Genomic DNA, 16,924 nt, shown 5'->3' with positions numbered 1-16,924 from the left:
ATTATTTCAGAAGACTTTGTATGTTCATAAAATAACATTCATGTTTTTGCTCATTCTAAAGTTGGGTACACACCATACGACGGTGCGACCCAGCGATGCAACGAGCGTTGTAACTATACATTGTATGCCGTAAATACTGGACGATCCATTGTTCGATGGTTCAATGTATTGTTACATGCTGCATGTAACTATAACGCGTTGTTCCTTGCATTGTCCCATCTGATGTGCAGAGCAGCAGCTGGGACAATGCAATGAGCAACGAATTGAGTGTACATACTATACAACAATGTGTACGATATATCGTGCTGATCCATGTCAGAACAAAATATTGTACAATACATTGTATAGTGTGTACCCAGCTTAACACGTAAAATAAATCCACAGTAGAGGAGAGTGTGGGCCTCCATAAATTTCTAGAATATTAATAAATCGCAATGAAAATAATATTTTTCATCACCAAAATAAGCGGCAATAAAAAATTAAGCATATCGCAATGATAAATGGAATTTTAGTAAATGGTCCCTTTGCACAAAAAGTTGATGGTAGATTAATTCTGACTTAAATGGCCATAATATGTATATTTGTGTGTGTGGTTGAGAATTTAAATTGCATGTTGCCAGGGCCGGTGCTAGGTGTCTCGGCACCCAGCGCCATCCTTCCCTTCCCTTCTGCCCCTTCCCTCTCTCACGCCCTTCCCCTGAGCTTACCAATAGCACTAGCGGGAGGGTGGAGAGCAGGTTTAGCCTGGAGCTGGCCAGACTGCGTCGGCTGCTGGATTCTGCACTGTGCAGCTGCAACGGGCACACGCACTGAACGTGCCTCGAGCCAGCCCTGCATGCTGCATTAGAACAGGGAATAATGGGAATGACACAGGGATGGAACTAGGGGCATATTTATCAATATTATTTTTACTAATTCGCAAAATTCTCCTCCAAGCCCATACGTGTACTGGGAAATGTGATCTGCCCAAATTTACTATAATTAAATTGTAAAACAATAGTGGAAGGAGTCCTGTGATAATAACACTATCTTCAGATGGTGTATTATGGCTTCTCTCCCTTTTCCTCTACTCCAGCTCTGCTCTGACAGCCAGCACAGAGCTCAGAGTTGGCACCTGTAATCAGCCATGTGTGTCTAAACAGACCACAGGATGATTACTGAAGAAAATAAAATGTTCAAAGAAAATAATAAAATAAAACTTTACTGCTTGCTGCTGCAGCCAGGGATCAGTGTCCGACTCCTGTGACCCCAGTCAGCTGATGCTGTAAAAATCCCAGCCAGGATCTCTGTTTATAGCACTGATCAGCTGACTGGGGTCACAGAGAGAAGGAGTCGGACACCAATCCTTGGGTGCAGCAGCGTGCTGGTAAGTGTTAGCTTAGCAGGGCAGAGGGGTGAGATCGCAGGGAAGATCGTGTTTTTGCATGGGGGTAGCAGGTGGCACATGCGTGGTCATACTCAGGGTATTTTTTGTGAAAAATACCCTGAGAAGTGCGGGGGAGAGGATTCGCAGGGACAGAGCTTTCTCGCAAGCCCTGTCCCTTAATGCGATGTTTCATACATCCTTGCGATGTATTCAAATATTGCAATGCAAATATGGGCAAATTTATTACATCCCATCTGCATCTGAGATACGGATTGTGCTAAATATGCCCCTTAGTAAGTAAATGACTAATTATTCTAATTATAGTAGCAGCTGAAACTTTACATATAGTTACTGTGTGCAGACATGGCAAGAGAATACTTAGATAGAAATATATTGGGCTACATCTAAATAAAACTTCCTAATTCAAATGTTTTCCAAAGGGTTACTGACATTGTTCTGTATTCTTTTGTTCTGTCTGTGGCTATAGAGATGACATAGAGGAAAAGTAATAAGTGCCAGAATTTAAGCCTTCTGCCATTAATCTTATTTCTCAGACTCCAGGACCTGTGCCATGGCAAGCTGCCAGTATGGCTGTGAAGAAGTCACAGGGGTGGTGCGATGCTTATGCCCATCAAGTGGACTGCAGCTGGGGCCGGATGGGAGAAACTGCATAGGTGTGTTCACTTTTATGTTTAGGGTGTTTTGCTTTCCACAAAATTCTACATTTTATATCAAATGACCAAGAAAACTACAAAACAGATGTACAACTAATTTATCCAATTCACAGTGAAACCATTTCCTATAATATTTTCTCTTCTATAAATGTAACTAAGAAGTGCCTGAGGAATAGTACAGATGCTGATATGCTATTGTTATCCTTGTTATACCCACAGCACATTTCATTTTACTCCCTCATTATTGATTTTGCACATACATAGGGACATGCCCACATTCCAATATTTGGCTGTGCCCCACTTTGTGGGTTTATGGGTCTTGCTGGAAAAGCATCTGGTGGATAGAGTGATGTAACTTCAAAGTTTAACAATTACCAATTTCCAATTTAGCTCTAAACTTTCATTACTCATGTTTATATAATGACTTACGAAAGAAAAAGCTACCTCAATATGTGATTACGTAAACTAATATATTACATTCTGAGTAATGAGCCATGCTTTGTACCTGGTATCACCTTGCTCAGTTGCCTAAAGCTTTGCACAAAGGGCCTATTTCAGCATGGATCGCATCTGTAACAGCGTACGCAGCGTAGTGTGAACGCTTTGCGATCACTCATGCAGAATGAAAACCATTGCAGAGAGAGTGACAGACTGTGAGCATTTGGGGGTGGTGACGGGGGAGTGGTCAGAGAAAAACAGGCGTGCTTGTCCATTTGAACGCTGTTTCCTGGGCGTGCATAAATTAGCGGCATACACAGCTTGAGTACTCACTGTGTTCAACAAGACTTGCAGTTCTGTGGCAGGTCAGACCTGCTGTAATTGTCGTGAGGGGTCGATGTTACTCAATGTTACCGAAGTATACGCAGGGCTGCAATTTATTACGCATGTGAGATAGGGTTAGTGGGCGTTTCTCTATGCTGGCTGTGCGACGGCTTTGAGATTACATTCTTTAGCATATTTTCGCAGATCCATGCTGAATCAGGCCCAAAGTGAACTGATTTGAAAGGAGTGAGTCTTAGGAAGAGATTTACTCAGGTGTGTTTTTGCCAAACCACATAGTACTTGCCATTTTTATGTGTGGCTTGTGAACTATGAGATTTACTGAAGGCCAAATTAAACATTAAACAGCATTATTTCAAACCACCAGATATTAAACAGCCACGCCTTTTGTACACATGGAAAGAATAGAAAACATGGAGTGTATCAAGTTGAGGTTTAGAAATCCAAACAGCAAAACACCAGAAAACTAAGTCATTTTTTTAGAATTTTATTTCTGCTGCTGAGGTGAGATTTTTCATATTGCATGTCATTTCTCTATGATGCCTATAATAAGGAAAGTTTCTGAATAGTTGCTGTATTATGACACAGTACAATATTATCATCTACAGTATTTCCACAGGAAACTTATTGTGGGGAAATGGGTAACTATTGGTAACTATTTTGTTTTGTAAATGTTTTTACAAAAAAAACATGTCTCATGGCAATAGACAATAAGAAACAGCATATCCACACAAAGATACTAAGGATAAAACATAACCTGTACACGCAAAATCAGCATGTGGCATACAACACAAATTGTATGACAACATAGATTCACAAAAAAGCAGTCCAATAGTAAAAAAAAAAATGGGAAAATAAGAAATTTCAATTATATATATATATATATATATATATATATATATATATAATAATTGACAACACTAATGGACAATTAGGAATAAAAAAAAGGGGGGAAGAAAGGAGGGGGTAAACTTAGTCCTCCCAGGGGGAAGCCCCAAACTCACAAAGATGATAATTAAGATAAAAATAAGTGACTACACCTGAATCGGCTCATCTTCCAAAAATATTCTGGACTCATACCAACCCGTGTGTTGAAAGCAAGTTTAACCTGCAACTGTGTTGAGGATGGCAAAGTAGCTACATAGGGGTAACTATTTTTGCACAGTGGAGTTAAGTCTATAGGCAGGACATTGTGACGTAGCTGATGTTTTGTTTGTCCATATGTGCCCTCATACACTATTGCTGCAGTCGCGCCAAAGAGCCCTTCTCGGCACGCCAGGTCCAGTGTGACTTGGCTTGTGCAAAGTGTCTTTTTTACATCTTTTTCAGCCAGAAAAAATGCGTCTTAGTCGCAGTCGGATGCAATAAACTGTTTCACAAGACTGCGCTGATTAATGTAATATGCGGCACTTGTCCCGTACGCTACAGCGCATTTGTATGTACACTCAGGGTAACGCATGTGCCCCACAGGTTTTCAGAATATTTTGTGCATACGCAGTAACAAATAATCTCTCAACTATGTGAACATCGGTATTCTGTATTATGTGCACCTCTGCATCGGGCCCTATAAGTGCTGAGGTTACTTTGCAAACTTACAGTATGTATCTCTTAAACACCCATACTATGAATAGCACTTTGTGCTACAGTCCTCTTTCAAAGGTGGATGTAACTCCCCACTTCGTGCAGTGGATGGTGTCCAGTCCAGCCAGACTATAGGGGAGTTGTGTGTTACGCCAATAATTAGTAGCGGCGTCCTGCACTGGTGAATGCCTGTAAGGCAGATGTCCTGAGGTAGCCCCTGAGGCTGGACTGCACACCTAAAAGTGCACCACACAATTGGAATCACACCTCCTTGGTGGAAATTAAATGTATCTTCAAGATGCAAGACGTGTCTGACACTGCACAATGATGTGAGTACGCTGCTTCTTGTGTGTGTCCTTTCCTACCTACATTTGGTCACAAAGGCGTCCAACACTACATGAGCTCCAAAGCATTGACTAAAAAAAGTTTGATATATCAAACATACATCCTTCCTCTATAACTTTCTCACATACTCCTATAGTAAGAACTAACCAAGGCAAGAGCATTGTCACTCACATTAGGCTTTGCAACCAGTAATGCAGCCACCAAGGCAATCCTTACCCCCTTTTTCCACACAATATCTAACAGAATTTTACCTTTTTTTGGCTCATATAATATCCCTATATTCACTGTCCTCTTGGGGGCCTGAAATATGACCTGGTGCTATTCGATGCTATCAGTAAATTAATTTAGACATATTTTAAAACCTATCCCTGGAAATATTACTATGCTGACCACTTCCATTTTACAGTTTATCTGTTTTTATATAATGATCTACTTCATACTATCTATTCTTATTCTATAAATGTATAAATTAATATTTATTGATGAGTATTTCATATGCACAACATTACATTCTACCCAAGATCAGTATATATCATATTCATTATTGTGATACTAATGGATGGAGATCCACGGAGACAGTACCCCTTGTGACTTGTTATGTGCACCAGCTCAGCAACGAAGTGGAAATAATTTAAAGTTGTTGGTAGCTAATTCTAAACATTTATTTTTGCCAGTGATTGGTCTTTATCTTATTCAGCTAAAAACGACATTCATTACTGCCAAGTAACTCCATATGGTTTGCTGGTAGTTCTGTAATAACAGTCATTAATGTTTCTTAGAGCTTTTTCACAGTTTTACCTTATGGCTTCAGGTAAAGCACCTCTGGAGCACCTGAATACACCAGTAATGTAAACTAGTCATAAAATGTGTGAGGTTACTGTCAGACATCATGATAAATGCAGTAAGCCTAGGACTGTATAAAGTGTATTGCAGGCACAATTATCAGAGATAATCCATGTATTTCATTCTTACAAACCTATACTTCATAGATATTGATGAATGTGCTGCTGGAAAAGTGACCTGTCCTTTCAACCGGAGATGTGTGAATACATTTGGAAGCTACTACTGCAAGTGTCAACATGGCTATGAATTAAAATACGTGAATGGCAGATATGACTGTGTAGGTAAGAATACTGCTAACCAATTACATGTCTAAATTCACTTGTTTTTCAATGTATCACTGTGACGGATTTCCCAGGGCCATTAAGAAGTAGCACACGTCATCCCCTATTTGATGACACTGGGTACTTTATACAGGAAGAGTAACTTAGGAATACTGGTACAAATGAAACGTATGGTGTTACCAATGGCAGGTAATAGGATTTCACTATTGTGCTGAAGTTTAGAAAATTAAATGAAACGTCATTGGCAGCACCAGCTTGTAACTTTACAGCTGTATTTATAAATCTCTGCAGTGTATGCCAAGTTAGCACTACAGACCATGTGTGCCAAGCTGGCACTACAGACCAGGATTCTAAGAGAGGAAATTGGAGAAATAGCGTTTTGCAATCATTCTAAAATATGTATGTACTGTGTGTTTAGCAAGGAACATCAAGCACACATACACTTTGAGCATAGATCGTATCAAAGTTGGTGTGACATGAAAAAAAGTGATTAAACTGTCTGCTATGTGAAGCAAATACAACATGCAAGCAGTAAGTTCCCAGTTGCATAAAGTACTTTATGTCACTAGCATAACTGGTGGAGCTGCAACTACAGGTCTTTGAGGGTTGTGTTCATCCAATGGAGAGATAAGAAAAGATGTAAGGAGACTAGAGACAGTGGCAGAATAACATGGGTGGCTTTCCAATGAGTAATTGCCAGACACAAAAATCTAGGTAACATAGGAGAATTATGTGACACAGGAGAATTGTGGAAAGCTAGACAACGGACAAAATGTAGTAGTAGTAATAATCTTAAACCATTGTAATATAGAGCCCCTAATATGTCAATATCTCTTAATTATCCACCACAAAATAGTAATTCCTCACTGTTCCTGTTTTTTGATATTTTTTTTTTTTTAAAGTTACGCTTGGAGACAGTAACAGATGAGAAAAACATCAGGTATTCTCAGGGAAAATACAATGCGGGCTCCATCTGGCCAGTAAGCAGTGCAGATCCCATGGGACTATTAAACAATGCTGACTTCATTCAACCAGCATGCAGATACATAACCATCATTCCTATCACACCCTCCCTACAATCCAAGCAGTATATAGAGCACTAGACAGAGAACCTGTGCTGTCACTGGTGGATGTAGTTGTCCTTCCTGGAGTGAAAGCCAGTTGGAATTCATTGAAATAGTAAAGGTGACTAGTGCTACAAATAGTAAAGATGACTAGTGCTACAAATCACATAACTGGTTACTTTTCCGGTGTATGGATTTGCCTGATTGATTTCAGGAGGAAGCACAATGTGACACTAATCACCTGCGCCTCCTCCTACAGTCATTGTATTATCAGTATGGTGAAGGGCCGCATACTTACCTAGGCTGGCAAAAGGGTATGTCTCTCTCTTTATATCTTGTATTAGGAACAATATACCTTTGTACTAACTTGCATATCTTGCATATTAGGTAAAGCTGGAAGCAGTGCGGTATATGTGAACTGGGGTTTCTGTGAGGCATAATGTGAACTTGGGGCACTGCAGTATATTTATCATATTTGTGGCGCTGGAAGTATTTACACCTTATATTTTTTAATAACATTGCCAGCATATCTGTTTGACAATTTTATTGGTAGATGCCCCCACAAATTAGTTGCCCTGGGGCCCCTACAAACCTTAATCTGGCCCTGAGCTTAGGGGAAATAGCACTATACTTAAGTATACCTGTAATGTAGTCAGTGGTTGCTCCTTCAGCTGGATTTGGCAACTGTCTTTATACTAAATAAAAAATTATAACTTAAAAATCTCTATCAAGATGTTTCACCGTCCTGCTATTTCTGTATTTCAGTATTATATTTTATTTACTTACAGCAAACAATACATTGCCAGTCATTCCTGCTTTTACTATACTTATGAGTTCACCCAAACAGAAAAACAAAGCATAATAGACACAAGAGATTTACAATGTTACAGTTGTAAAGTTATATTATTTTATTGCTGCAATGTATTGAGTTTGAACAGTATGTCATTGATTTCTCATTGGCAGATATAAATGAGTGTCTGGTGAACACTCACAAGTGCAGTCCTCACAGTGACTGCCTCAACTTTCCAGGATCCTTTAAATGCAGATGTAAACAAGGATACAAGGGCAATGGGTATGAGTGTTCAGGTAAGCTGACACAGCAGTGCATGACATTGTACATGTGTGATCAACTTGGTTATCTGTTTACGATTTTGTTTGTGACTTAATGGTTATTGATGATGATGATTATAGTAATAGTTATCATTATTATTAATATTTATATGGAAATCACCCACATTATTAACTAGGTCCCCAATAATAATTTAGGCTTATTTTAAGATAGATAGATAGATAGATAGATAGATAGATAGATAGATAGATAGATAGATAGATAGAAATGGTGAAATGCTGGTAGGATGTGATTTATAACCTCAATAGACTGGTCATGTGACTTGCTATAGAACTGTCATTTATCATGAAAGCTAGGAAATAGATAAAGTGGAGAGAGATAAAGTACCAACCAATCAGTTGCTGTCATTTTTCAAACACACTCTGTTGGTTGGTACTTTATTTCTCACAGGGGTCCATTCATGATGTTAATTATCAGGGTTCTAACTCGCTGTGGACGTCGGAGCAATTTATCATTGCTCCTTCGTGGAGATAGCTGATCCGAAAATCAGCTGTCCCCACGAGCGGCTTCACTGCTCCTTTCCGAGCAAGTGTAACGAGTGTGCATGTGCATGTGCACAAGAGCCCAGACATCTGGCAGAAAGAGCCGGACAGGGGCGGAGGGATCCGAGAGAGGAACCTGCAACCCGGGACTCTTCTAATAGGGAAGGAGTGGGTAGCGGAAGCACTCACCATCTGAAGATGGCGAATGCTCCCTCAATCAACCTCTAAAAATATTGTATTTCGGAGCCTGATGAATTCTGTCCCCATACTAGTGTATGGGGACAGCGGGCCATTTCGCGAGACATGGATAAGCAGGAGATATCCGTGATATTTCCTGCTTTATCTTCTTAATAAATGGCCCGATAACTTAATCACTGCAATTTGAACATTTTCACCTGCTTTTGTAAAAATTAAGTGATTATGAATAGACCCCATAATTTTTCTCTCTCCAAGCTTTCATGAATACCCCTTATATCTGTTAATATGTCTATTGACTGTGTAATCTAACCTTATTTTAATCTAATAGATAGCTAGACAGACAGACAGACAGACAGATAGATAGATAGATGACATGTCACAATGTAAGGTATGCTTATATTAATCTACATGTTATATGAAAATAATGTTAGATGAAGATAGATAGATAGATAAATAAATAGCAATAGTAAAATGCATACACAAGGTGATTTTTGACCTCAGTATACTGACCATGTGACTTGTTACATTGTGATGTCACTCAGCTTTGGTAGAAAGATCACCATTTTCAGGGCTGGATTAAGGGCCACATTGGCCTGGGGCTGAAAATGTTCAAGAGCCTGTACTGAGAAGGGGAGGAGCTGTAACCAGTGCTGTGTGGGTGTGACCAGAGCCAAGTGGGTGTGTACACCCAATCAGCCCCACTGTGTCCTTAAATACCTGAAATTAGAAAAAATGCATAATTTTGTGAGAAAACTAGAAAACCAATTCTACTACTTATAATTTATGGCTGACTGTGTGACCCACAGTCATCATCTTGCTAATGATGGGCCTATTTTTATGTAGCATTAACCCTGACCGCTAGTCAGCCCAGGCCGGGGATCCCTGGGGAGCTGGGGACTCCACCCCCCTCCTCTCTCCAGGGCACCCCAGGCCTAGGCTGATAGCCCGGTGCTATCCCCGGCACCCGTGGGGCAGTGGGTGCCGGGTTAATAGTGTAGTGTAGTGCATTTCAAATACTTAAAAATATTGTCTTTTGCTGTGGAACTACAGATCCCAGCAAGCCTCCACCGCATGCTGGTACTTGAAGAACCACAAGTACCAGCATGCGGGGCATTACGGGCCCATTGGTACCTGTAGTTCCACAGCAAAAGCAATATTAAAATAAACATCAGGACTGGTCCTGACTAGCCCAGTGCTGGTTGTGCTTAAATACAAGGGACCCCTACGTCGTTTGTCCCCTGTATTTAAGCACATCCAGCACTGGGTCACTAAAAGCCCGGGCTGGTTGCTCTTTTTTGGGTGGTAGGCACGCCATTTTTTTTATTTTTTTTTACAGTTTTTTTTCTTTTTTATTTACTGCAGCAGCACAGACAGGTCTCTCTGATCCCATCCGTGCTCTGTGTCAATGACACAGATGCATGTAGCATGGATCTTCCTGGTCCGTGCTACATGCATCGCTATCATGCATGATGTGCACAAACACCGTATGATGTTGGCCACATCGTACACGATAGGTCGAAATCTTACTGCAGGTTCAGTTGATCAAAACCGATACATGACGCTGAGGATGCGCATCGGTATCATAATCGTACTGGAATACACCACTTTTTACATGATTGGTCATTATGAATGATCGAAAACAGCCAAATCGTGTAAAAAATTGCACCGTGTATGGGCACCTTAAGGAAGGTGGTAGAAATGCTGCCTCCTTTACAGAAAGACAATAACAACTTGTCGCAGTCCCTAACTACAGACACTGCTATAGGGGGAACCAGACTGTACAGAGACAATGGGGCTAATACATGCTTGAACATAAGCTTGTTTGCAAAGTGCATCTGTTTTCACTGTGCGTGCTCCAGAACCGAGAGGACTCAACTACGGGCAATGCAGCACTGATTTTAGTCACGTTTATACTTATGTCTGAAGGAGTATAACTGAGCTGTAACAGGGCGTTCCCATGTAGGGAATGGGTATGATATACCGCCGGCCGCATTCCAGTCAGCGGCAGCCCGACAGGAACAGAGTGCGAAGCAGCGGAAGCCCGACAGCGCTGGAAATCCCGATCGTGGCTAGGTAAGTATCTGCTAACCTAACCCCCCTAACCCTCTTTAGGGGTGCCTAACCCTAACTTCCCCCCCAAGTGCCTAACCCTAACCACCCTCTCTAAGTGCCTAACCCTAACCACCCCCTTCCCCGCTGCCTAAACCTAAGTCCCCCGGGGGGGTGCCTAACCCTAAGTCCCCCCCGGGGATGCCTAACCCTAAGTCCCCCCCGGGGATGCCTAACCCTAACCCTCCCTCCCCCTAGCCTAACCCTAACCCTCCCAGGGGGGTGCCTAACCCTAAGTCCCCCCCGGGAGCCCTAAACTTAACCCTCCCCCCCCGCAGCTGTCCGTTCGCGGCGCCCGGCATCACTACGACCGTGATGCCGAGCGCTGGTCTCCCGGCATCGGGGAAATGCGGGCGTCTACATCTAGATGCCTGGCATTTCACCCATGCCGGGATAAGACAGTCGGGAAGCCGGCTGCCGGTATTTAGGCAGTCGGCTTCCCGATTGCTTCCCCCATGTAGACAATGTTTAGCGAGAGGTGTCATCAGATTTGAGCGCTATGCAGAGTTGGATGAAAACATAAATATGCATGTTTCTAGGCACATGATTTGCGATAGGATGGTGCAAGTGTGCTCCAATGATGATAACTAGTAGCAGCCAAGTGTTTTACAATATCTGCACTATGTAGCAAGGGATAATCTATATTGGCTTACTATCATTGTTTCACCACTAGCTATTATACATTATATCAATTATAATTAAAAATAATACAGGTTCCATCCTTTGTTTGGGATGCGTCCAATGAATAATTGAGAGACCATATCCAGCAAATATCTTCATTTATGGCAAGAAGGGAGTGATGCCAAAAGGAAGTTGCTGATCAGTCTATGACTAACATGAAGGGTTAGCCAGCAGCCAGTGGCAGCACCGAGATCAGTGACACCCGGTGTGGCAAATAGACACCCCCCCCACACACACGCTCCCGAAAAAGAGGTGTGGTATTGCAGGAAGGGTGTGGAGTCACGTGAAGGCCATGTCTCCTTCAGTCACCATTTACATCACACCGGGGGAGTGGACAGCATTCCCAGAGATGCTGGGCTGCCCCCCGAGACTGTGCCTGCACTGCCGACTCCTCCCCAGTGACAGAAGCAGAGTGCTGCACGATGAGGTCAGGAATTGGTGTGTAGTAAGAATTACTTACAAATTGGGATACGTTAGTTCTGATCACTGTTTACCCTTATTCTTGATTTTGGCATGTGAGGCAAATCAAATGGCTTGTATGCCCTAATTTAAATATGTGTGGCTAATGTATGAAGGGTTTTATTTCTTTCAATATGTCCCCCCTAATTGCTAAATTTAGACTACCTTTATTTGGAAGAGTCAATTTGCTAATAATGATTATGACGCAGTAGCTTTATATCTAACTCGCAGATCATGTGGATACCACACAAAAATATTAACATTATATAAACAATGTTTACCAAGTTGTTAAGGAAAAACATGGTAGCAGCTGTACTGCAAAGGTTCAAGACTATGTGGAGTCTGGTAGTTTCTCTTCCTTATTAATTTATGATGAAATACATACAGGTGTTGATTGAATGGAATTTGTGGACATGAAGGGCACCTTACATGGTAGGCTACATGGTAAGGGAAGCACATATCTTATGACTGATTACTTATGTGTGGGAAAATATTTAAAAGCTATAGAATATTGCCATCTTTATTCCAGTTTTCTAATATCATGTATTGAGGTATGTCAGAGATACGGAATCAGAACCAGTCTGATCTTCTGATGGTGCTTTATTAAGTAATGTGCTGTAAATTTCTTAGACTATCAGTACCCAAATATTAATATTATGCTTTAATTCAAGATCACTGCCACTAATCAGTGTTTTCAGGCCACTGACAGACCTTACCTTTAATGTCTCTCACACCCCTCGGCCTGGGGGTAGCCATGGCGGTGGTGTTGGGGTCTTTCTATACTCTGGTTACTCCTACCAACTCATACCCTCTTCCAATTAGTACACCTGTGGGTAGCTGTCATTTACCGTCCCCATGGCCCTCCCTCCAAATTCCTTGACAACTTTGCTCCTGGCTCCCTCACTTTCTCTCCTCAGACCATTATCCTAGGTGACTTCAATATTCCAATTGATATCCCCACTGAATTCTGTTTCCAAACTCCTTACCCTTACATCTTCATTTGGTCTCTCCCAATGGACCTCCTCACCCTCCCATGTGAGGTGGCATTCGCTTGATCTGGTCTTCACTCACCGTAGTGATATTTCTGATTACTCCAATTCCCCATTCCCCCTCTCTGACCATAACCTTCTCTCTTTTAACTTATCTCTCTCGCCTTCCCCTCCTCTACCTCTTAAGGTCACCATCACTAAGCATAACATTGAGACTATCGACACGGTTTCTTTTTCTTCCCTGCCCTGCACAAGCTGCTTTCCTACACAATGCCTCCCTTACTTCTGCTTTTGACTCTGTTGCACCGGCAATCACTACTCACCTTCACAGATCCACACTTCAACCCTGGCATTCCAAATGCACCAGATACCTGCAAAAGTATCCACGAGCCACCGAGCGACAGTGGAGAAGGTCCCGCTCTAAGGCAGATTTTCTCCATTTCAAATTCATGCTCTCATCCTACAGTGCTGCCCTTTCCTTCTCTAAACAGTCATATTTCAAGCACCTCATCTCCTCCCAGTCTTCAAATCCCCAGCGTCTCTTCACCACCCTCCTCTGCCCATCCACCTCCTCGCCTCCCCTCCTTGCTCTCTGCCCTTGACTATGCTACCTACTTTACATCTAAAATTGACTATATATGTCAGGACATCATATCCCACCAGTCCCCCAGCACGCCATTTCCTCCTTTCCCGGATCACCCCTCACCTTCCATTTTTCTACTCTGACATCCTTCTCCCCTGTATCTGGAGAGGAAGCCATGGCCCTCATCCGGTTCTCCCCCCTTGACCCTATCCCTTAACGTCTCCTCCGCTACCTCTCTCTTTGTGCCTGTTCCCATCTTGCTCACCTCCTCAATCTCTCCCTCTCATTTGGCACTGTCCCTTCTGCATTCAAACATGCCCTTGTCTCCCCCATTCTTAAAAAACCTACCCTTGATCCTAAAACTCTCGCCAACTACCGACCCATCTCTCTCCTCCCTTTTGCCTCCAAACTCCTTGAGCGTATTGTTTACAACTGCCTTACCACCTTTCTTTCCTCCCACTCCCTCCTAGACCCTTTTCAATCTGTCTTCTGTTCTCTCCACTCCACTGAAATTGCCCTCATGAAAGTCAGCAATGACCTCCTTGCTGCCAAATCTAAGGGCCACTACTCTGCTCATTCTCCTTGACCTCTCTGCTGCTTTCGACACTGTGAACCACCCTCGCCTGCTGCAAATCCTTCACTCCCTTGGTCTATGTGACACTGCTCTCTCCTGGCTGTCCTCCTACCTTTCTGACCGATCCATCTGTCTCCTCTCATGACTCTTCTTCCCCTGCACATCCTCTTACAGTAGGTGTTCCCCAAGGTTCTGTTTAGAGACCACTCCTATTCTCCCTCTATACGTCCTCTCTGGGTGAACTCATTAGCTCTTTTGATCTCCATTATCATCTCTATGCTGATAATACTCAGATCTACCTTTCCTCCCCTGACCTCTACCCCTCTCTCTTCACTCGTATCTCCAACTGTCTCTCTGCTACATCTTCCTGGATGTCCCAGCCATTTCTTAAACTTAATATGTCTAAGACTGAGCTGATCATCTTCCCACCCTCCCACATAACCTCACTTCCCACTATTTCTTTATCAATTGATGGCACAACTATCTCTTCTAGCCCCAAAGAGCGCTGTCTTGGAGTTATCCTGGCTTCCTCCCTCTCCTTCAAACCACATATCCAGAACCTCTCACAATTCTGTCGTTTCCATTCAAAAATATTTCCACGATCAGACCCTTTCTCACCCAGGATGCTACTAAGACCCTCATCTCCAGATTGGACTACTGTAGCCTCCTCCTATCTGACCTCCCCAACTCCCATCTCTCTCCTCTCCAGTCTGTCCGCAATGCTTCCGCTCGGCTCATCTTTCTCTCCAAATGCTCTACATCTGCCTCCCCTCTCCTACAAGCCCTCTACTGGCTCCCCTTCCCCTTCAGAACCCAATTCAAGGTTCTCACATTAACTTACAAAGCCCTCACCCATTCCTCTCCAATTTACATCTCTGACTTCATTTCCCTTCACTCTCCTGCTCGCCCTCTTCGTTCAACACATGCATGCCGCCTCTCATGCCAACTGATTACTTCTGCTCACTCCCGCCTCCAAGATTTTGCCCGTGCTGCTCCCCACCTTTGGAACTGTCTCCCTCTCCCCTCCAGACTATCCACCTCTCTACAATCCTTCAAACGGGCTCTCAAGACCCCCTACTTCATCAAAACCTTCCAGCTCCCATCCTAACTTGCTGCTACAAGCTCCTTCCTCCCTGTCTACCCCATCTGTGTCACACCTGTTTGCCTGCCCCTCCCCTTTAGAATGTAAGCTCTTACGAGCAGGGCCTCTACCCTCTTGTGCTTCTCCTTACTTTATTTTCATCTACTTCTTACTCCCCACTAGGGCACCTAACACTTGGTTGCTTATGCTCTGTTGCTTATTTGGGTGTTATGGTCATAATGTAGCAATATATATAATCCATGTCCTTGTCCTGCATTGTATTGTATTGTACTGTAAGTCACTTGTCACTCTTTTGTTTATGTACTTTGTAAGGCGCTGCGGAACACTTGTGGTGCCATATAAATAAATTATGATGATAATAATAATAATAGTAATAATACTGGCACAACTCTCTAACCACACAGTTAATAATTATCACAGACTTACTGATATAAGATTACAAGCATCATCAATTGTCTATTTATCCTCAGAAACTAGCTGGGTACACACTGTGCGATCCCTCAAATGATATACTGTATATTGTTCCGACGTGCATTAGAACAATTTATCATGAGGATCGCATAGTGAGCATCCCTGATCGCACATGCCTGCAGGTCGTTCTTCGCATCATCCCATCTACTGTGCTGCACAGCAAAAGGGACAATGCAATGAATGACACCATGCTGGTAAATGCAGCATGAAATTATATATTGCGTGGTCATACACCGCATCATGCAATGTGTACAGACTGTGCAATGTTTCGTTCCATCGCATCGTCCCTTTGGCTGGGTACACAATTGCATAGTGTGTACCTAGCTTAAGAGCAGGTTAATAAGATACAAGCAAAACTATGTACGCTTTACAGAAAGAAAAAAGTACACTAAACAAACATTACAGATTGGGAGAATAGGGGAAAGAATAGGGGGATATAGGAGGTAAAGGGGGAGATGGGAGGAATAAGGGGAAAATAGGGAGAGGGGAGGTATAGGGGAAGAATAAGGGGAGATTGGATGTATAGGGGAAGAATAGGGGGATATGGGAGGAATTAGGGGAAAATAGGGAGAGGGGAGGTATAGGGGAAAAATAAGGGGAGATTGGATGTATAGGGGAAAAATAGGGGGATATGGGAGGAATAAGGGGAGATGGGAGGAATAAGGGGAAAATAGGGAGAGGGGAGGTATAGGGGAAGAATAAGGGGAGATTGAATGTATAGGGGAAGAATAGGGGGATATGGGAGGAATAGGGGGAGATGGGAGGAATAAGGGGAAAATAGGGAGAGGGGAGGTATAGGGGAAGAATAAGGGGAGATTGGATGTATAGGGGAAGAATAGGGGGATATGGGAGATATAGGGGGAGATAGGAGGAATAAGGGGAAAATAGGGAGAGGGTAGGTATAGGGGAAGAATAAGTGGAGATGGGAGGTATAGGGAAAGAATAGGGGGAGACGAGAGGTATAAGAGAAGACAGCAGGAATATGTGGAAAGAATTAGGGGAGATGGGAGGTATAGGGAAAGAATAGGGGGAGACGAGAGGTATAGGAGGAGACAGCAGGAATATGTGGAAAGAATAGGGGGAGATGGGAGGTAGAGGGGAAGAATAGGAGGAGACAGCAGGAATAGGGGTAAGAATAGGGGTAGATAGGAGGAACGGGGAAGAATAGGGGGAGACGGTAGGTATAGGGGAAGAATAGGGGGATATAGAAGGA

The 16,924-nt window shown here is 42.8% G+C and overlaps 1 protein-coding gene across 1 annotated transcript in view; it reads left to right on the top strand.

Annotated features, from left to right (window-relative positions):
• The window catches only part of EGFL6 (EGF like domain multiple 6), a 186,845-nt gene that overhangs the window by 88,394 nt on the left and 81,527 nt on the right, over nucleotides 1–16,924 (top strand). The window contains exons 5-7 of the mRNA XM_088481197.1: nucleotides 1,921–2,040; nucleotides 5,736–5,870; nucleotides 7,898–8,020. Of these exons, the coding sequence (XP_088337323.1) occupies nucleotides 1,921–2,040; nucleotides 5,736–5,870; nucleotides 7,898–8,020 (378 nt within the window). The remainder of the gene's footprint in view (nucleotides 1–1,920; nucleotides 2,041–5,735; nucleotides 5,871–7,897; nucleotides 8,021–16,924) is intronic.

Source organism: Taudactylus pleione, unplaced genomic scaffold (assembly GCF_031769625.1).
Source record: "Taudactylus pleione unplaced genomic scaffold, aTauple2 ptg000265l, whole genome shotgun sequence".
Lineage (NCBI taxonomy): Eukaryota > Metazoa > Chordata > Amphibia > Anura > Myobatrachidae > Taudactylus > Taudactylus pleione.
The sequence above is the reverse complement of the archived record's forward strand: the minus strand, read 5'-3'. Positions and strand labels throughout refer to the sequence as shown.